The following is a 24107-nucleotide window of genomic DNA, read 5'->3' on the forward strand; positions in this document are numbered from 1 at the left end:
AGTCAGTTTTAGCTTTCACCAATACAAATATTTTAATTCCAGTTTGGTCTATTATCCAAGGTCATTAGCATATAATGCAATGATATATACTTTACCATGCACTTTAAATTACATATTCAACTTCACACAGAAATACTGCCAATGCTAGAATATCCAATAGTGTGTCTTTGAGGAAGTAATTGGTTTAGCAAATAATTATATACAGTGTATATATTTGTTTACTGCTTTAATTCTCTAAATACAGCTTTGCATGTGGCTTCAAAATGTTCGCTTGCCACCCCACCCGTTTGGAGAGGTGGGAGTATGGGCGCCTCCTAAATAGCCTATGTCCCTCCCCCCCCCTCCAGGAAAATTGAAATGACGCCCCTGTTTCAATCTGGTCCTTACTTCATCCCTATGGATTAATAATTCTACCACCTACATCCATCACACCTTCACATTTCTTTCCACTGTCACTTCTAACATTGCGGCACCTCTTTCCAGAATAACTTCCTACAGTATTTTCAAAGTAGTTTGCATTAATTTTTCTTCCTGGATCATCATTTACCTCCTTTTTTTTCTTCAGTAGTCTCTTTACTATTTAGTGTAATAATAATAATAATAATAATAATAATAATAATAATGATAATAATAATACTAATAATAATTAATAATAATAATAATAATAATAATAACAATAATAATAACAATAATAATAATAATAATAATAATAATAATAAATACTGATGGAAGCAAAGATCTCCATCGATGTTAATAGGTGGAAATCAATATTAGAAGCAGCAGCAGCAATAGTAGTAGTAGTACCAGTAGCAGCAACAACAACTGACGTAGCAGTAGTAGTAGTAGTAGTACAATTGGAAAAATACTATTACTACTACAACTAATACTACTACTACAACTACTACTGCTGTACTACCACTATTTCAACAGAACTACAACTACTACTACTACTACTACTACTACTACTACTACTACTACTACTACTACTACTACTACTACTACTACTATTATTATTTTTTTTTTTATTATTATTATTATTATTATTATTATTATCATCATCATTATTATTGTTATTACCTAATCATGCTTCCCTCCTCTTTTCTACTGTGATGGTTCTGTAGCTATTTCTTCTACTGATAAAGTAGATTTCTTCACTCAGCCTTTCTCCTCCAATTCCACCTTAGACGATTCCAGTGTGTTCCTCCATCACTTCCCCCCTCTGACTTCCTCATGGCTGACATTAAAATTTCTTCAGCTGATGTATTTTCTGCCATCACAGGCCTCAATACTAACAAGGCATATGGGCCTGATAGAGTCCCTCCTGTTGTTCTCAAGAACTGTGCTTCTGTGCTTACATCTTGCCTAGGTAAACTCTTTCGCCTTTGTCTATCAACTTGTACCTTTCCTTCTTGCTGGAAGTTTGCTCTCATTCAGCCTGTCCCAAAGAAGGGCGATCATTCCCAACCCCTCTAACTATCGTCCAATTGCTTTAACATCCTGTGTCTCAAAAGTTTTCGAGTCAAATTTTAATAAAAATTTTTAAAGCATCTTTCCTACCACAACCTTCTTTCTGATCGTCAGTATGGGATCCGTCAGGGACGCTCCACTGGCGATCTCCTCATGTACCTTTCAGACTCCTGGTCATCTTCCTTTCGGGACTTTGGCGAAAGCTTTTCCATTGCTCTTGACATCTCAAAGGCTTTCGATCGAGTCTGGCATAAATCTTTAATTTCCAAACTGCCCTCTTACGGTTTCGTTCCTTCTATCTGTGCCTTCATCTATAGCTTCTTTTCTGATCGTTCTATAGCCGCTGTTGTAGACGGCCATCGTTCATCTCCTAGATCTATCAACAGTGGTGTTCCTCAGGGCTCTGTCCTATCACCAACTCTCTTCCTTTTATTCATCAATGACCTTCTAAGCTGTATATCTAACCCTATTCACTCGTAAGCAGATGATTCCACCCTTCACCTTTCCATTCGGTTCCCCCAACGTCCATCTCAGCAGTTACTTCAGCAAACAAGGGATGAGGCTATGGCACACCTAATGTCTGACTTGGCTCGTATCTCTGACGGGTAAAAAATAATCTGGTTGTTTTTAATGCATCAAAGCCTCTGTTCTTACACCTATCAACCCTACAGAATCTTCCACAGGTGTACCCACTAATATTTAATAATATTCAGCTTAATCCTGCATCATCCTTGAACATGCTTAGGGTTTCATTCGCTCGGGACTTATCTTGGAAAGATCATATTACATCTCTTGTAAAATCTGCTTCTAAGAGGTGTGCTAAGCTGACTCCGTTCCTTCTTTACCCCTGTACAATTGTTGACTCTATACACGGGTCTTATCCGCCCCTGTATGGAGTACAACTCGCATGTGTGGGGAGGCTCCCCACATACAGCTCTTTTCAATAGGGTGGAGTCAAAGGCTTTTTGTCTCATTAACTCTGCTCCTCTTACTGGCTCCCTTCAACCTCTGTCTCTTCGCCTCACTGTTGCATCTTTATCTCTTTTCTATCTCTGCTTTAATGGTCACTACTCCTCTGAACCGTCTGCTTGCATTCCTCCATCTCTACGTAGCACCCGCCTAGCAGCAAACTCTTATCCCTTTTCTGTCTAACTCTCTAATGGAAGAGTTAACTGTTACTCCCAGTCCTTCATTTATGCAACAGGTCAACTCCGGAACTGTCTCCCTCTGTCTGTATTTCCTGCCTTCTATGATCTCCAGTCTTTCAAACACAGTGTCCAGGCATCTCGAAATGATCGGATCTTGAATTTGGCTCTTTCTTGTGTTTTGTTTTTTTCTTGAACGGAACAGTTATTGCGGGCTCGTTGCCTTTGGTTCCTTCTGCCTAGCTTAAAAAAAAAAATGATGGGGTGCCCATCACTCACTCACTTGAAGTAGGGATGCCATATGGTCTCTACAATGAGTGGCAAGCCAAATGGTTTCCAGTACCCAAGAAACCATTTACAACGATGGTGGTATCCATATAACTGGGGTTCTTGGCCGGGTTGAGGGGAGCACAGTAGCTCAGTGGTAGGGTGTCGGGCTAGTAATCGTGAGGTTGCGAGTTCGCGCCCTGCCCGGTGACTGCTGTGCTGGAAGGGGTTGCAGTCTTCTGTAATCCTAGCAGGGCTATATGATCTGATGAGGTTTAGCTTGGGGATTAAATCCCCTCTTGGCTGGGTTGAGTGTTCCCCCGATTCGCCTATCTAAAATCATTTAATCATGGCAAATGTTTTGGAGAGCCTAGGAGAGCCCAATACCTGCTCAGGGTCCCAATCAAATGGGCAGGCAGATTCGTATGGCCATGTGGAACGTAAGAAGTATGAATGAGGACAGCAAGAGGGTGGAAGGGGTGAATGTGTTCAAAAGGACAAGATATACCGTGATGGCACTGTGTGAAACAAAAAAAGAAAAGGGTGTGAAATGGAGGAGTGGGAGGGTGTGAAATGTGTAAGATCTGGCATGAATGTGCGAGGAAGATGCAAGGATGGAGTTGCTTTGTTGAAGAATGAGGTGTGGCAGACTGGAATGAGAGATTACAAATGTGTCAGCAGCGAGATGTATGTATGTGAAGTTCAAGTTTGAGAAGGTGAATTTGGCTGTGATTGTAACGTATACGTCGTGTAATGACAGGAGTGAAAGACAGATTTCGGAATGAGGTGGATGAAGCAGTGGGAGAAATGCCCAAGAGCTATTTAGTGATCGTAATGGGCAATATGAATGGAAGCGTCAACACTGGTCCTGAGGATGACATAATTGGTTGTAATGGAGTCCCAGAAGAAAATGATAATGCAAAGCAGCTGAAGGATATGTGTCAGGAAAGGAGGTTGTGCATTTGTAACTCAATTTAAAAACAAAGATGCACATATATATACATGGTATGGAGGGAACTGGGATCATGCTGCAAGAAGCCTGACTGATTATGTGCTCGTAGGGAGGTCGATGCTGGGAATGGTTGCTGATACGAGAGCCATGCGAGGACGATGTGGAGGTCTGTCAGATCATATGATTGTTGAATGAAAGATCAAGCCGAGAGGAGTGAGATGTACCAGGAGAGAGAGGAGCTATCAGGGAGAAAGACTGAAAGTTGAGAAGCTGGGGATCAAAGAAATGGCAGATGAATACAGGGTCAAAGTAGGGGAAGAGTTAGAATCAGTGAACTGGAATTAAATGGATCTGGACAGCCTATGTAATGCATATAGGGATTGTTTAGTTAGGAATGCTAAAGCAGCATGTGGTGTGGCAAGAGTAACAACAATGAAGATAGGTACGACTTGGTGGGATGAAGAGATTAAGAGAGCAGTGGAGAAAAAGAAGATGAAGTGGCTAGATTCGTTACAGGACAGGGGTTCAGTTGAAATGAGAACTGAATATACTGAGAGCAAGAAGCACGCAATGAGGCTAGTGAAGAGGAAGAAGGAGGTAAATGATGATCTAGGAAGAAAAATGAATGCAAATTATTCTGAAAATTGGAAGTTATTCTGGAAAGAGGTGCGGAAATGTGGAAGTGACAGCAGAAAGAAATGTGAGTGTCAAGGATGTAAGTGGTAGATTATTATCCCATGGGGATGAAGTAAGGACCACATGGAAAGAATATTATAAAATTCTTATGAATAGGAATGATAAGAGCAGAGCGGCTGTATATATGATTGGTTTTGGGGGTGGGCAGAGAAGGACTGCTGTGCCAGGAAACGTGACACTCGCACACTTGAAGAACACTGTTAAGTGACTGAAAAATGAGAAAGCAGCTGGGGTTGATGAGGTGCATCCAGAGATGATTAAGGCTAATGGAGAGAGCGGAATGAAGTACTTGTTGGAGATATGTGAAAAGGCATTGATGAGTGAAACTGCCAGCAGAGTGGAAAAAGGCTGTGATTGTACCCCTGTACAAAAATATAGGTGAGCAAAGTGAGTGCAAGAATTTCGTGGCATAAGTTTATTGTGTGTGGTAGGGAAGGTATGTGGAAGAATTATTATAAAGTAAGAGAAGTCTCAGATGTCCTAGTGGGTGATAAACAGGGTGGCTTTAGGAGTGGTAGAGGATGTGTAGATCAAATATTTGGGGTAAGACAGATAGTTGAGAAGGCTTGTGGGAAGGAACATAAGGCGTTTATGGCATTCATGGATCTGGAAAAAGCATAAGACAAAATAAACAGACAAGGATTGTGGAAGGTTCTGCACATGTTCAGTGTAGATGGTAAGCTGCTGGGTGCTGTCAAGAGTTTTTATAACGGCAGTGAAACATATGTAAGGGTAAATGGGCATCTAAGTGAATGGTTCACGATTGGTGTGGGTATACGGCAAGGTAGTGTGATGTTTCCATGGTTGTTCAGTATATATATTAATGGGGTGATGAGAGAAGAAAAAAACACGAGTATTCGAGAGAAAGGGATGGCGTTGGTGATGAATGGTAATGGATGGAATATCTCAAATTTGTTGTATGCTGATGATGCAGTACTGCTTGCAAGTACCGGACAAGAATTTGGTAGGCTAGTGCAGAGCTTTGCTGATATCTGCGAGAGTCGTGTCTTGACAATAAGTGTGCAAATGATGAAAGTGATGGTTACTGAGAGAGAAGGAGAATCCCAGTGTGATGTTACAGTGAATGGAGAGAGACTGGAATTGGTGAGAGGTTCAAATATCTGGGGACAGTGATAGAAAAGAAGAGGAAAAATGTGCAAAAGAAGTGGGAAGTAGCTGGCGCAATGAATGTCTTGATAAGAAACAGAGGCTTGAGTGTTGCAGCTGCACGAGGCTTACATGATGGAGTGTTAGTGCCAACTTTAACATATGGATGTGAGACTATGGTGTGGGATGAAAATGAAAAGTCAAAAGTGAGACATTGGAGTTGGGACCACTGAGGAATGTATGTGGAGCACAGAGAGTGGACAGGATACGAAATAATGTGGTTCCTGAGAGATGTGGAGTGAGGAAGTCTGTGGACACCAGAATCGAAGAGGGTGTTCTGAGATGGTATGGTCATGTGGAGAGACTGGATAACAATAGAGTGGTGAAAAAGGAATATCTGAGCGAAATTGAAGGCGGGAGGAGGCGAGGTAGGCCAAGGAGAAGGTGGAGGGATATGGTGGATGTGTGAGGAGGAGAGGTTTGGAAGTCGGTGAGGCTAGACAAGAGATCGAGCTGGCTGGATGAATATTGTGAGGAGAAGCGCATGATCAAGGATTTGATCATGACAGCGTCCGGATTGATTCTATCGGATACGTTTCTGCGAAGCTACAGAACATGGTGAATGTTTTTGGCGTATCAGACAGAGCCAGGATTCTCCGGGCTGGAATGGTGAGTGAATGGAAGCGTGGCCCATTGGATTGGGCAAGTTTGAGCTGTCTGGACGTTGCTCACCCTACCCTATGGTGGGAAAAAAGATCGGATGATGATGATGGTTATTATTATTATTATTATTATTATTATCAATCTGTACATGGATGGGGTAATAAAAGAGGTACAAGGTAGGGTAGTGGATGTTGGAGTGGCCCTGGTAAGAGAGGATAGTGTTTGGAAACTCCCTGTACTGTTGTTTGCAGATGATACTGTGTTGTTGAGCAAAGACGAAGGGGAGCTGCAAGGCTTGGTGGATGAGTTTGAGAGAGTGTGTAAGAAACGGAATCTAAAGGTGAATGTAGGGAAGAGTAAAGTGATGGTCTTTGAGAGAGGTGAAGTTAGTGAATGTACAGCGAGGTTGGATGGTGAGGAATTGGAAAATGTGAGTACGTTTAAGTACTTGGGTAGTGTGATGAGTAAGGATGGAGGTTTGGAGGGTGAAGTGCTTGAAAGGGTACAGCAGGGAAGAAAGGTTGCTGGTTCTTTGAAAGCAGTGATAAGAAACAGGGACGTGAGCATGGAAGTGAAAAAGTTACTACATGACAGTATTGTGATACCAACTCTAACGTACGGAAGTGAAGCTTGGACATTATTGGAAGGACACAAGTCAAGAGTGAGAGCAGTGGAAATGAGTTATTTAAAAGGAGCCTGTGGAGTCACGTGGAGAGACAGGCTGACGAATGAGGATATAAAGGAGCGTTGTGGTGTTGATGTGGATGTGATAGGAAGCGTTATGAGGAACACACTGAGGTGGTTTGGCCATGTGGAGAGGATGGAGGGTGAAAGACTGACGAAGAAAGTGTATGTGAGTGAGGTGGAGGGGGGAAGAGGGAGGGGGAGGCCGAGGATGAGATGGAGGGATGGGGTGGAGAGGTATATGAGAAAGGGGAGTGTGAGTTGGGAGCATGGCAGTGAAATGATGGGGGACAGGGCGACATGGAGGCGATTTGTTTGTGGCCACCCCAAACGGGATTGAGGCGTCTGGCAATAGATAGATAGATAGATTATTATTATTCCGTTACGTTTCTTCTGCGATTTTCATCGTACGTCTTAAGGATGCACAGCACCATCATCCTATTACAATGACCCATTTTCATTGACCTTCATCTACTTTACTAGGTAACACTTCCAAGCATGTCCTAAAATCATAAAGTTCAGCCTCAACTTACTCCGACACTACCATAGTTACAGGAATATGGAAAGAAATCCCGGGATATAATTATTTTCTAAACATTTGCATGGAAAAGATCTGAGTCATTCATGCATGACATTTCGGACGCCCCACTTTCAACACCATTAAATTGATCTTCCATAGAGAGGGAAAAAAAAAAAACTATACATGCGGCACTTCTTGGCCCTACAAGTTTTGTCTGCTGCTGGAACAGGTTTTTATATTTTTGGTGGAAGCTTCGCCAACGGTTTTTGAGTCAGTACAAAAAAAAAAGTACAACAACATTCTCACGGGTGGAGATCAGTAACTATCTCTGACAGTTACAGTCCTCTAGTTAATATTATTATCATCATGAGATCAGTAACTATCTCTGACAGTTACAGTCTTCTAGTTAATATTATTATCATCATGAGATCAGTAACTATCTCTGACAGTTACAGTCTTCTAGTTAATATTATCATCATCATGAGATCAGTAACTATCTCTGACAGTTACAGTCTTCTAGTTAATATTATTATCATCATGAGATCAGTAACTATCTCTGACAGTTACAGTCTTCTAGTTAATATTATCATCATCATGAGATCAGTAACTATCTCTGACAGTTACAGTCTTCTAGTTAATATTATCATCATCATGAGATCAGTAACTATCTCTGACAGTTACAGTCTTCTAGTTAATATTATTATCATCATGAGATCAGTAACTATCTCTGACAGTTACAGTCTTCTAGTTAATATTATCATCATCATGAGATCAGTAACTATCTCTGACAGTTACAGTCTTCTAGTTAATATTATTATCATCATGAGATCAGTAACTATCTCTGACAGTTACAGTCTTCTAGTTAATATTATCATCATCATGAGATCAGTAACTATCTCTGACAGTTACAGTCTTCTAGTTAATATTATTATCATCATGAGATCAGTAACTATCTCTGACAGTTACAGTCTTCTAGTTAATATTATCATCATCATGAGATCAGTAACTATCTCTGACAGTTACAGTCTTCTAGTTAATATTATCATCATCATGAGATCAGTAACTATCTCTGACAGTTACAGTCTTCTAGTTAATATTATTATCATCATGAGATCAGTAACTATCTCTGACAGTTACAGTCTTCTAGTTAATATTATCATCATCATGAGATCAGTAACTATCTCTGACAGTTACAGTCTTCTAGTTAATATTATCATCATCATGAGATCAGTAACTATCTCTGACAGTTACAGTCTTCTAGTTAATATTATCATCATCATAAGATCAGTAACTATCTCTGACAGTTACAGTCTTCTAGTTAATATTATCATCATAAGATCAGTAACTATCTCTGACAGTTACAGTCTTCTAGTTAATATTATCATCATCATGAGATCAGTAACTATCTCTGACAGTTACAGTCTTCTAGTTAATATTATCATCATCATGAGATCAGTAACTATCTCTGACAGTTACAGTCTTCTAGTTAATATTATCATCATCATGAGATCAGTAACTATCTCTGACAGTTACAGTCTTCTAGTTAATATTATCATCATCATGAGATCAGTAACTATCTCTGACAGTTACAGTCTTCTAGTTAATATTATCATCATCATGAGATCAGTAACTGACAGTTACAGTCTTCTAGTTAATATTATCATCATCATGAGATCAGTAACTATCTCTGACAGTTACAGTCTTCTAGTTAATATTATCATCATCATGAGATCAGTAACTATCTCTGACAGTTACAGTCTTCTAGTTAATATTATCATCATCATGAGATCAGTAACTATCTCTGACAGTTACAGTCTTCTAGTTAATATTATCATCATCATGAGATCAGTAACTATCTCTGACAGTTACAGTCTTCTAGTTAATATTATCATCATCATGAGATCAGTAACTATCTCTGACAGTTACAGTCTTCTAGTTAATATTATCATCATCATGAGATCAGTAACTATTTCTGACAGTTACAGTCTTCTAGTTAATATTATCATCATCATGAGATCAGTAACTATCTCTGACAGTTACAGTCTTCTAGTTAATATTATCATCATCATGAGATCAGTAACTATCTCTGACAGTTACAGTCTTCTAGTTAATATTATCATCATCATGAGATCAGTAACTATCTCTGACAGTTACAGTCTTCTAGTTAATATTATCATCATCATGAGATCAGTAACTATCTCTGACAGTTACAGTCTTCTAGTTAATATTATCATCATCATGAGATCAGTAACTATCTCTGACAGTTACAGTCTTCTAGTTAATATTATCATCATCATGAGATCAGTAACTATCTCTGACAGTTACAGTCTTCTAGTTAATATTATCATCATCATGAGATCAGTAACTATCTCTGACAGTTACAGTCTTCTAGTTAATATTATCATCATCATGAGATCAGTAACTATCTCTGACAGTTACGGTCCTCTAGTTAATATTATCATCATCATGAGATCAGTAACTATCTCTGACAGTTACAGTCTTCTAGTTAATATTATCATCATCATGAGATCAGTAACTATCTCTGACAGTTACAGTCTTCTAGTTAATATTATCATCATCATGAGATCAGTAACTATCTCTGACAGTTACAGTCTTCTAGTTAATATTATCATCATCATGAGATCAGTAACTATATCTGACAGTTACAGTCTTCTAGTTACTATTATCATCATCATGAGATCAGTAACTATCTCTGACAGTTACAGTCCTCTAGTTAATATTATCATCATCATGAGATCAGTAACTATCTCTGACAGTTACAGTCTTCTAGTTAATATTATCATCATCATGAGATCAGTAACTATCTCTGACAGTTACAGTCCTCTAGTTAATATTATCATCATCATGAGATCAGTAACTATTTCTGACAGTTACAGTCTTCTAGTTAATATCATCATGATTATTATTATTGATGTTGTTGTTGTAGTTATTCCTGCACTTTTCCTCTCTGATGTTCTTCATAGATACTAGGGATGTACAACACCAAGACACTTTCACAGTTACAAAGTTTCATTGGCTTTTGACTTACTTGTCATGGGCATGTGTTTAAATATGTCCAAAAATCATGAATTGTTAATCTAAGTTTACTCCAAAACTGTTACAGATAGATAAACATGGAAGGGAATCCCGTGATAGAATGATTTTCAATATTTTTGTATCAAAAAAAAAAATGATGGACATTCGTGCATGACATTACAATATTTCGTACACCCTTTTCATTTTGCTCTTCCATAAAGGAGAAAACAAAACACGGTAAGGCAGTTTTCGGTGCGACACGTTTGTCTGATCCTGACATAGGCTTGTTTACTTTTTGGATGCAGTTTATTCAACGGTTTCTGAGCTATTATATATATATATATATATATATATATATATATATATATATATATATATATATATATATATATATATATATATATATATATATATATATATATATATATATATATATTGTGCCTGTCAGCAATTTTCTCGGAGGTGGAGATCATTAAATGTTTCTGACAGTTACATTCGTCTAGTTATTATTTATATTATTATTATTATTATTATTACTACTACATAACCGTACATCTGTGAATTTCATCATACTTATTGAGGATATACAGCAGCATGACTATTTCACTGACCCAGATTTAATGACGTTAACCCAATTCTAAGTATTGGTGCAGAAAGGTCCAAAAATCGAAATCATGAATTTTCGACCAAAATTTACTCCAAAACTATTCTATATACATGGACATGGAAGGAAAAACTGATGATATTATTTTTCAAATATTTGTACTGAAAACTTTTTAGGTCATTCATGCATGGCATTAAGATACTACGGACACCCTAGTTTTCAACATTTTTCAATTGCTCTTCCATACAGAAATAAATAAATAAATAAATGAGGCACTTCTTGGCCTAAGAAGTTTGGTTTGGTCCTGGACCTGATATATATATTTTTCGGTGGCAGTTTGACCATCGTTTTGTTAGTGAAAAAAAAAATAAGTTCAGTAATATTTACCTCGCCTGGACGGAGTCCGACAAAGTACTGTTTCATAGATGGAGAGCAGTAACTGCATTTGGCAGTTACAGCGTTCTAGTTGATCCCCACCTGTTAACACTGGTGGAGATCCTTGTATCTATCAGTATTTTTATTATTATTGATATCCACCTATTACCATAGGTGGAGATCATTGTATGTGGTTATTATTATTATTATTATTATTATTATTATTATTCCATCACTTTTCTTCACCGATTTTCATCACACTTATTGAGGATGTAAAGCACCCTGGCCCTATTACACTGACCTGGTTTCAGTGATTTATCGATTATCAAAAAAAAAAAAAAAAAAAACTGCACAACTGCTAGGGTCATATGCCATCGGGCAGCAAGGTAAAAGACGCTCCCCCCGCAAAACAAAACTCATACAAAAACAAAGAAGATATCCCCATGTAGAAATTAAGCACGTAAAATGACAACAGAATAATTAATTAAATATCAGTTACCTATAGAAGTGGTAGGAAACCCGCCTCCTGAAGAAAACCGAAAACATGAGTGAAATAGTCAATGGTCCTCCAAGCACTACAGACAGTAGGCACCATCCGGCCCCAGACAGCAAATGACGGTCGGTGAGGGGAACAAGGCTATCATCACAATACGGCTGAGTCCCATCACACATGAGGAACCCGTGAGTAAGCCCTGAGTGTCCAATGCAAAGCAGGGCAACAAACATCTCCAATCGCCAAGGCATGGGGGAGAGAATCCTCGGCACAACTACCCTATGATATATTTCCTGTATTATGAGAAACAGCTGCCACTGTCTCTGCCAACAACTGCGAATCGCATACTTCAAGGAAGGCGTCATATCGGAAGCGGGAAGTGGGTAGTTGGTATGGAGCCGTCATGAAGATACAGCTTTAGCTAATGTATCTGACCTCTCATTGCTCCCACACCAACATGCGCGGGAACCCAACAAACCTGGACAAGCTTACCATGCCCCTGTATCAGAAAAAGCCAAAATGGCTTTTATAGAAACACAAAAATCGTACAAAAAGCTCTCTCATTGTTAGAATCTGTCGAAAAGCTGAAACGGCAGCAGTCAGTTCTGCAGTAAAAACAGAGGATTCTGGAGGCATTGGTATTATTGGCACTAGTATACGAGGATATCTCGAATCACAATGTGTTGCATGTAGCATCTGCTGGAGGCATACACAGCCTCTCACTAGGAATGTCAATCCATATAATGTATGTCCACAATCTTGTTGTCCCAGACCACCAAGAATTTCTTAACACATGATGTATCTCAAACAATTTCCTTTTAGTCCAGACGATACAAGAATTTCATGATACGAGCAGGTTAACCAGACTGAGCCAGTTACCCGACCTCATGGACACTAACCATGGAAATCTACCAGAGACTACATCCCCATCGAGCTGTATATACAGTATTCTCAGATTTCAGACGGGCATAGACAAAGAGAGCCCGAGAGTACGATCGAGGACAGAAGGCAGAAGATAGAGTCAGCTAGGAGATTTGCCGTCACGCTTCATTACACTCTCAATCACATCTAGATATAACTGTTTACAATAAAATCCAACACCCAAGAGTGCTCTATAACTCATCTTACGATACACAGAGGGGGAAGATGAGAAAGAGAGAGACCTACCTATTCACTTTACTCAACAACGCACCATTTTACTAGCAGCGGCCCACCTTACACTCCACTGACGATAGAGGGGAAGCCATTAATCTACGATACACCTACAATTTTTCCATCTAATCAAACCAATTAGCTACGTTTGTCGATATTAGCGGCAGTGGTGAACAACGGTAAATTACGATAAACTACAGTCATCGATATTGCTGACAGCAGCAAGTTCGAGCCATATGCCTCGCGACTTTATACTGTGCTTTGACGATCTACAATTACAATTACAACCAACCGTCCTATCTCTTCGTCTATCTACGGCCACGTCATCGGTATTGGTAGCGAAAACAGTCGACTACACTCAATCTGGTGCCTTCACACAATCACAAGCAACAACAAAAAATAAATACATAAATAAATAAAATAAAAGCAAAGCAGAGAGCGAGTGCTGGTGGAGCATCAACACAACATAACATTGCCCCTAACTGCTCTTAACCACCTTAGGCACAACTCCACTATTTACAAGAAACAATAACACTGATAAACTACGTCTATCGACAACTCTACAAGCCTACAAGTTAATCACAACAAGTAAGGAAAATCAAGCACTACAAATTAAGAAGAAGAAGTGAACAAGGAAGTGAGCGAAGTGTGTGACAGCTTAGTTCAGCACAGCACAGAGGACCTCCACCATTTCCCTCCACTCTTCACCACCACAAAGAAAAGCATTGTGTCATTAGTCATTGAGTGGGGACAACGACACCACTGACCTACCTACCACCCTACCTACTTACCCACCCTACCTACTTACCCACCTACTTATGTATCTACCATTGGGAAGGCATGGCGCTGACGATAATACATCATCAAAACAACTGCCAGACTTCCTCCAACACCGTATCTACCACCATCACCACCACATTCACCATTACCACCACAGTTAATATCAGTGACTTGAGCATTACAGTAAATTTTACTCTATTAGTTTAATAGTACTACTTCATTTACATACATACACAGTGATAGCCAATATATATCCTTATATCAACATATAATACACATGAAAATCTAGTAAGACAAGATAATTAAAACATAAATACTTATATATCCTTCACATCACAATTGCAAGGGTAATACGGTAAAAATGGCTAACACAAATGAAACTGGAAAAAGTGAAACCATTATGCTATACTCAGCCAGACACATGAATGAACCTACTTCCAACCAATACCAAAAAGTAAGTACACATATCAAGTTGACTTCACAGCCATTGGAGAACTACAGTATAGTATCAAGTGATATGTGGTATAATGGAAACTGAATACTGAACATATTGTAAATATGTATATAATATTTTATATAAACTAACAAAGTATGGAGTTACATATAATGTCATTTAAATATAAACTGTGCAACATAACTAAGCCAATACACCTATGGTGTCTCAAATAAACTGATAGCAAGTACATCACATGTGGCTGATTCATGATACGATTGCCTACTGTAGACTTGCCATTGTATACCTATTATTGTATAAATTATATACATATGTATCAATTATATAGCTACAGTGGCTACACTTCTGACTCCTCCAGTTACTTTACAATTGCTACAGTTATGTAACTACAATTGTATAACTACGAACACTAGCATTACTGCAATCATATTACGATTGCTACAGTTCAGTAACTACAGTTTGTTTCAACTACATTTTGTGACAGTTGCATGATCTCGATGTAACTATCTTTTTTTTTTTTTTTTTACAGCCACAAATGTATAACAGTTGCATTAACACAATGTAATATTACAGCCACACTTGCGTAACAGTTGCATTTAAACAATGTAACTACAACTGCATTAACACGATGTAACTGCAATTATAATACAATATTTGTACAAAAATGTAACTGTTACAGCATTATATCATCAGCAGCAGCATCCGGACCTCCTTTCCCACCCCAGGGCAGGAGTAGGAGTAGCTATGTCCAGACAGCCCAAATTTGCCCAATCCAATGAGACACGCTTCCATTCACTCATCATTCAAGCCCCCGGAATCCTGGCTTTATCAGATACGCCAAAAACATTTACCACGTTCTGTAGCTTCACATAAACGTATCCGATTGAGTCAATCTGGACGCTGCCACTTTAAAAAGGGGTGCCAAAATCCCTGATCATGTACTTCTCACAATATTCATCCAGGAAGCTCGATTTCTTGTCGGTTCCGTAGCCTCACTGACTTCCAAACCTCTCTTCCTCACACACTCATTCACCATATCTCTCCACCTTCTCCTTGGCCCACCTCGCCTCCTCCCGCTTTCAAATTCGTTCAGATATACCTTTTTCACCATACGATTGTTATCTATTCTCTCCACATGATAATACCATCTCAGTACACTCTCTTCGATTCTGGTGTCCACAGACATCCTCACTCCAAACCTTTCACGAAGCACATTATTTCGTATCCTATCTACCCTCTGTACTCCACATATATTCCTCAGCAGTCCCATCTCCACTGCTCTTACTCTTGACTTTTCATTTTCATGCGGCACCATAGTCTCACATCCATACGTTAAAGTTGGCACTAACACTCTCTCATGTAGGCCTCGTGCAGCTGCAATACTCAAGCCTCTGTTTCTTATCAAGACATTCATTGCACCAGCTACTTTTCTTCCTTGCGTCACTCTACTTTCAACTTCTTTTGCACATTTTCCTTTCTTTTCTGTCATTGTACTCAGGTATTTGAACTCTCTCACCAATTCCAGTCTCTCTCCATTCACTGTAACATCACACTGTGAGTCACCTTCTCTCTCAATAACCATCACTTTACTCTTTTCTTCATTCACTCTCAAGGCATGACGCTCACAGACATCAGCAAAACTCTGCACTAGCCTACCAAGTTCTTCTCCAGTACTTGCAAGCAGTACTGCATCATCAGCATACAACAAATTTGAAATATTCCATCCATCACCATTCATTACCAGTGCCATCCCACTCTCCATTACTCGTGTTTTTACTTCTCTCATCACCCTATCCATATATATATTGAACAACCATGGGGACATCACACAACCTTGTCGCACGCCCACACCGATCGTGAGCCATTCACTTTCCTGCCCATTAACCCTTACACATTCTTCGCTACCATCATAAATACTCTTGACAGCACCTAGCAGCTTACCATCTACACCGTACCTGCGCAAAACTTTCCACAATCCCTCTCTGTCTACTTTGTTGTATGCTTTTTACAGACCCATGAATGCCATAAACACCTTATGGTCCTTCTCACAAGCCTTCTCTGCTATCCGTCTCACTGCAAATATTTGATCCACACATCCTCTGCCACTCCTAGAGCCACCCTGTTCATCACTCACTAGGACTTCTGACATCTCTCTTACTGTCTCTATAATAACTCTTCCATGTACCTCTCCTACCACACTCAGTAAACTTATGCCACGATAATTCTTGCACTCCCTTCGCTTACCCCAATTTTTGTACTGTTTGTACAACCACAGCCTTGTTCCACTCTGCAGGCACAGTTTCACTCATTCATGCCTTCTTACATATCCAACAAGCACTTCATTCCACTCTCTCCACTACGCTTAAGCATCTCTGCATACACCTCGCCAATTCCAGCTGCTTTCTCATTTTTCAGGTGTTTCACAGCACTCTTCACCTGTGCGAGTGTCACGTCTCCTGCCACTGCATTCCTTCTCTGCACACCCCCAAAACCAATCATGTTTACAGCCGCTCTGCTCAGTCTGTTCCCATTCATCAGGCTTTCAAAATATTCTTTCCATCTGGTCCTTACTTCATCTCCATGGGTTAATAATATACCACCTGCATCCTTCACACTATCACATGTCTTTCTGCTTTCACTTCTACATTTCCGCATCTCTTTCCAGAATAACTTCCTATTATCAGAGTAGTTCACATTCAGTTTTCTTCCTAGATCATCATTTACCTCCCTCTTTTTCCTCTTCACTAGTCTATTTACATGCTTCTTGCTCTCAATATGCTCAGTTCTTTATTCAACTGAATCCCTATCCTATAACCACTTTAGCCACTTCTTCCTCTTTTCCTCTACCGCTGTCTCAACCTCCTTATGCGACCATACCGTACCTTTCTTTTTTGTTGTTACTCTTGCCACACCACACACCACTTTAGCATTCCTACCTAAGCAGTCCCTATATGTATTCCACAGGCTGTCCAGATCCATTTCATTCCAGTTCACTGATTCTAACTCCTCTACTGTGGTCATGTAATCATCTGCCATTTCTTTGATCCTCAGCTTCCCAACTTTCAGTCTTTCTCCCTGATCCACCTCACTCCTCTCAGCTTGATCTTGCATACCACAATCATATGATCTGACAGACCTCCGCATCGTCCTCTCATGGCCCTCGTATCAGCAACCATTCCATCATTGACCTCTCTACGAGCACATAATCAATCAGGCTTCTTTCAACACGGTCCCCGTTCCCTCTACACCACGTATTTTATGTGCATCTTTGTTTTTAAAATAAGAGTTACAAATGCACAACCTCCTTTCCTGACACATATTCTTTAGTCACTTCCCATTATTATTTTCTCCTGGTGCTTCATAACAACCCATTATGTCATCCTCAAGACCAGTATTATATATTTTACTTATGTAGCTCACAAGCTGATTGTAATGTGGATATAATATGGATTAATACTTTATGACAGCACGTACTGTCGTGGGTACAACACCTTTGCATGAGCAAGCAATATGTTGGCATTATTGGCACTAGTATACATCTCATATCACAATGTGCAGTATGTAGTGTCGGCTGGAGACATACACAGCTTCTCGCTAGGAATGTCAATCTACATGATGTAAATCCACAATTCTGCTCTCTGAGACCATCAATAGTGTCTTAACACATGATGTATCTCAAATACTCTCTTTTTAGTCCAGACGATACAAGAATTTCATGATACGAGCAAGTAAACCAGACTGAGCCAGTTACCTGACGACATGGAAAATAACCATGGAAATCTACCAGAGACTACATCCCCACCGAGCCATATATATTCTCAGATTCCAGAGGGCAAAGGCAAAGAGAGCCCGAGAGTACGATTGAGGGCAGAAAGCAGGAGATAGGGTCAGCCAGGAGGTTTGCGTCATGTTATGTTACGCTGTCAAATACATTTCAGTATTACTGTGTACAATAAACTCCGTAACCCAATAACCTCGCTTACGATACACACAGGAGGAAGGTGAGAGTGAGAAAGACCTACCTATTCACTCAATGACTCATCATTTTACTAGCAGCAGCCCACAGTACACTTCACTGGTGATAGAGGGGAAGTCATTAACCCACCGCGTGCTGGCTATTTTTTTCCCTATGAGTCACCCCAGTGCCGGCCATTTTTCCACCGTATCCTAGCAACGGCCCGCTTAGCCCCTCAATCGCCCAGGGTCCAGAAATTGTCGGGACCCAGTGGCCTCTTCCAGCACCATTTTTTTTTTTTTTTTTCAGATTTCGAATATCGATTTTTTTCTTGCCAAATTGAAGAGAAACGTCTGGCTCACCTGGTGATGCACTTTTTAGTTTCCTTAACCCATTGTGAGCTTCACAGTGAAGCACGAAAATTTTAAAAAATGACCGCTACATGCCGATGAAAACATATACAGTAGAGGAGTGAGAAAACATTGCACTAAGAAATATCCATATTTTCACCCCCAGAAAAACTTCAGTTGTGCTGAAATTGTTTCAGATGACTAGATATGTGTGTTACAAACAAAATCAGTATATAATATGAAAGGTTTCATTAACAAATATATATATATATATATATATATATATATATATATATATATATATATATATATATATATATATATATATATATATATATATATATATATGATATGAATATTATTTTCACTTTTTTTTCCTGTGTTTTTCCAAGTACTGAGTTACTTCTGCTGTCTGGGTGGTTTAGTGTGTGACCAAAGAGAGGCGAGAGATGGTATTTTTAGACTTTAACCAGAAAAGGTTCCTCCTTTGTGTGTTCGTTCGTTCGTTCGTTCAAAGATTCCCTGCGCCTATAGTGCAGGCCGGGCCATACATTAGCCCGGTCAGTGGGGTATGGGCTGGTTAAAAAAACAGTAAGGACCTGGGGATTGCCCGGCACACAAATCCTGTCTCCTGGCTGGCTTTGTGGTGTGTGTGTGTCCCTTTGTGTGTACAGGCTGAACTGCAACGGCCCACTTAGAGCTGGCCATCGTCTCCTAAAGGCTTGTTGTTGGTTGTTGTTGTTGTTGTTGTTGTTGTTATTATTATTATTATTATTATTATTATTATTACTATTATTATTATTATTATCATTATTATTATTATTATTATTATTATTATTATTATTATTATTAAAATCGTCACCACCCACTTCACCACCACCATCTTCTGTACTGTACTCCACTGCAGTCACCACCGAATCCTCCACGTGGCCTCCAACAAACACGCCCACAATCACCACCATTCCATACGAGCAGATCTCCACCACATCACTGTCAGCTCCTCACTTACCCCTTTACCTTGTCCCTCGTCCACCTCACACCACCATTACTCATCTGTTTACCACCATACTCTTCCCCTGCATCAATATTACCATCGTCATCTCCCCCTACATCACTGTAACACCTTGGACCACAAACACCCCTTTCCCTTCACCACCACCATCTTCCTATTCATCACTCGCCACCACCATCTCCCCCCCTTACTATCACCACCACCACCATCTCCCTGTACATCACTATCACCAGCACCACCTCCCCTTCCATCATTGTCACCACCACCATCTCCCTCTACAACAGCATCGACACCATCATCTCCGACTACATCGCTATCAGCACCACCATCTCCCCCTACACCATCACCACCACCATTTCTTCCTCCACCACTATCATCACCACCATATCTCTCTCCATCACCCTCACCACCACCATCTCACCCTTCATCACTGTCACCACCACCACCTCCCCCTCCATCATCGTCACCACCACCTCCCCCATATGTCCTTTCCTAAAATCTCTAAGAGTACCCGTCACCCACCACTCCACCACTAACTTCCACCACCACTAACTTCCACCATCTCTAACTTCCACCATCTCTAACTTCCACCACCACTAACTTCCACCACCACTAACTTCCACCACCACTAACTTCCACCACCACTAACTTCCACCACCACTAACTTCCACCACCACTAACTTCCACCACCACTAACTTCCACCACCACTAACTTCCACCACCACTAACTTCCACCACCACTAACTTCCACCACCACTAACTTCCACCACCACTAACTTCCACCACCACTAACTTCCACCACCACTAACTTCCACCACCACTAACTTCCACCACCACTAACTTCCACCACCACTAACTTCCACCACCACTAACTTCCACCATCTCTAACTTCCACCACCACTAACTTCCACCACCACTAACTTCCACCACCACTAACTTCCACCACCACTAACTTCCACCACCACTAACTTCCACCATCTCTAACTTCCACCACCACTAACTTCCACCACCACTAACTTCCACCACCACTAACTTCCACCACCTCTAACTTCCACCACCACTAACTTCCACCACCTCTAACTTCCACCACCTCTAACTTCCACCACCTCTAACTTCCACCACCACTAACTTCCACCACCACTAACTTCCACCACCACTAACTTCCACCATCTCTAACTTCCACCACCACTAACTTCCACCACCACTAACTTCCACCATCTCAAACTTCCACCACCACTAACTTCCCGCACCACTAACTTCCACCACCACTAACTTCCACCACCACTAATTTGCACCACCACTAACTTCCCGCACCACTAACTTCCACCACCACTAACTTCCACCACCTCTAACTTCCACCATCATTAACTTCCTCAGCTTCTATCTTCCACCAGCACTACTCTCCACCACCACTTACTTCCACCACGACTAATTTCCACTACTGCAAACTTCCACTACCACTATCTTCCACTACTTCGAACTTCCACCACCACTAACTTCCACTGCTGCAAACATCCACCACCACTAATTCCCACCACCGCTAACTTCCACTACTGCAAACTTCCACCACCACTGATTTCCTCCGCCACTAACTTTCACCAAAACTAACTTCTGCCACCAATAACTTCCACCACCCTACACAAATCTACTACTAGCACCACCAAATTTCATTACTTTCACTACCAGCATTAACTATCACAACCACCAGCACCACCCACCACCACTACCACCACAATCTCCCTCCATAATCCTCCTTAGCCTCTCAGGTCTCTTCAAAGGCCAGCCAGATAATGCTGCGTATTGTTTCTTAACCAGAACTCCAGGGACGGTGCATCAGTCTGGACGATTACGCCAACATGGGCGTTACCATGATGAACATCTTTCCTATGTACAGATGTTTTGCCTACGAAATAAACCGGGTAAGACCTCTTGGTGCTGTTTGTCTCTGCTGGATTGCCACTTTTAATTCTCCATTATATCTCACAGAATTATTACTTTTTTTTTATTTGTTTTTGACCCCCTGAGTATTTTCTTACCTAATCACAATTTTATTTGTTTTACTCTTGACGACTTTATTTTCTTACCCATGACTATTCTGTTTTTGTATCCCATTTCTATTTCGTTTTCCCCATAACCCCGTAACTATATGTTTGCCCAATCAATATTTTTTACCCTATAACTATTTCATTTTTCATTCCAAGATTTTTTAAATCTCGTTATTAAATTCCCTTTCCTATACTGAATAAAACTTTCTTTTGGTAATTAAAAATAGAAAATGTAATTATACTAAAGAAAATTTCAGCATACTCACCGTAGTGTATTTAAACCCCTTCAGTAAAAAAGACTGTGTCTTCTGTCTGTTGTCAGGTGACTCTATTTTATCTCTATGCTCTTTTTTACATTAGATTAACCTAAACGTACCGTTCGTCAGCTTCAGTATTGACTTATAACAATCGATTAACACCAGACTATGACTGTAGCCATGGAGACGTGCTATGGAAAGGATACCTAGCCATAGCATTGTTTTTTTCTGCCACTGAGCTACTGTACGTATAATAAGCTTCAAAGGGACTGAAAGCTGGGCCAAGATAATGTGAAAGACCCATAGTGACGATGGGTCAATAAAGACTATATCTAACCCCCTTTAGTTCGGAAATCCTTCCAGTGTGCAAAATACCGTCTAAATTAAAGGAAAACGAACTTTATTGAGACATTTGTAGTCGCAAAGATATTATTGGTGATGTCTTAAGAAGAAGATAATATATCCAGCTAAACATACTAACCAAATTACTTCAGACTAATAACGTATATTATATGCTCTTCTTGCCAGGTCTAGACGGCCTTAGCAACCTCAAAATGGATTTTTCAAACAGCAAAGTGTCAGTCGTGGGCTTTGTACGTCACTATGGCTTTTATTTTATTGTATTCATTTTTTTTTTTTCACATCAAATGTTTGAGTATTGGATCCAAGCTTTAAAAAACGGATGAGTATTGCTCCCACGTTGAAGCAGCATTTTTTCTCAAAATTAGCTCCAAAAATTAAGTATAATCCCCCCCCCCACCTCCTGTAGCTGTATTGCATTGCTGATAATTGCCAAACCCGTCCAGCAGCGGAGTCCAGCATACTAATATATTAGTCTCTGAGTCACTCATTGTAACCAGGAGAGAACTGGGCCAGACTGGAGCCCACAGGGCGGCTCTAACAATCTTCTCTGTGCCTAACTGGATGCTAGGCGATGTGTTCTAGAGATCTGAATCATATTCAGATAGATTCTTCAGTTAACGTTGTTTTTTTATGAATACCTTAAGATTTTTGTGAATACGAAGTCAGATTCTTGAAACAAGATTTTTGTGAACACGAAGTCAGATTCTTGAAACAATCTCCATAGGATAGTCTTAAGCAATTCTTGTTCCTTTCAAGCCCAAGAGCCCCAAAGGGTTAGGCAATACACAGGTTGGTTTTTGTAATCATAGAGATGAGAGAAACAGCCCCATTGTAAGCCTCGTTATTAACCACTTTATTTACAGAATGGAGGACACCTGTAAACAGGTGCATGGGTTATTTTTTTCTTTTGTTTTTCCTTCCACTGTTCTGTTAATAAAAAAAAAAAAGTATACTGTACAATTTTTTTCATTATTTTTCCAGGAACAGATGGATCGTTTCACAGCCTGCATCAATGGACTGGAATAATTAAGGACAAGGGTAACACCTTCAGTTCGATGACGTATTTTGCTGTGTATTCTCGTTGCCTTCAGACGATTTTATTCAGCTGAGGTTGACTTAGGTTGTGACGGGGTTTATATATATGTTTAACCCTGACATAAGTGATGGTTTATTCTGAGTTGAGGTGATTGTTTGAAGCTGTCAAGGACACACACACACACACACACACACACACACACACACACACACACACACACACACACACACACACACACACACACAGTACGTCCGGATACGAGGTGTTGAAAATCGTCTCTCCCTGGAAGACCTTCGACTGGATTCAACATAGACCCCTGCACATCCACCCCTTCCCCTTCACTGCCGCTAGGTCATATTTTATTCCTAACACCTCCTGACGATTTTATTTAATTTGGGATGGACGTGTCTTAAGGAAGGAGTCAGAGAAAACTACAATAAGATCTAACTCTCCTTCCGTTTCAACAGTCTCTCCAAAAAGGATATAAAATCGTGTGGAGACAGGAAGATGAAATATGGATGACCTCTTCTTATGTGAAGTGGGTAAGATAATAGGATAGTTGTTAGGTATATAAAATTCTTTTATATTATAACCAACGTGTTCTCTTTTTTGCTTTCCTAGAAGTGCATATTGATAAAGTAATTTTTCCACTTGCATACTTCTTCTTTGCTTATTATTAGATCCTAACTCACCC

The 24107-nt window shown here is 40.0% G+C and overlaps 1 protein-coding gene across 1 annotated transcript in view; it reads left to right on the forward strand.

The window, feature by feature from the left end:
* The window catches only part of LOC145391414 (uncharacterized), a 37145-nt gene extending 13684 nt beyond the window's left edge, over positions 1 to 23461 (forward strand). The window contains exons 4-5 of the mRNA XM_080266021.1: positions 21528 to 21631; positions 23359 to 23461. Coding sequence (XP_080122147.1) covers positions 21528 to 21631; positions 23359 to 23403 — 149 coding nt within the window. The 3' untranslated portion in view covers positions 23404 to 23461. The remainder of the gene's footprint in view (positions 1 to 21527; positions 21632 to 23358) is intronic.
* The last annotated feature ends 646 nt before the right edge of the window (positions 23462 to 24107 follow it).

Source organism: Coenobita brevimanus, chromosome 18 (assembly GCF_032717465.1).
Source record: "Coenobita brevimanus isolate Jiangsu-jjx chromosome 18, ASM3271746v2, whole genome shotgun sequence".
NCBI lineage: Eukaryota > Metazoa > Arthropoda > Malacostraca > Decapoda > Coenobitidae > Coenobita > Coenobita brevimanus.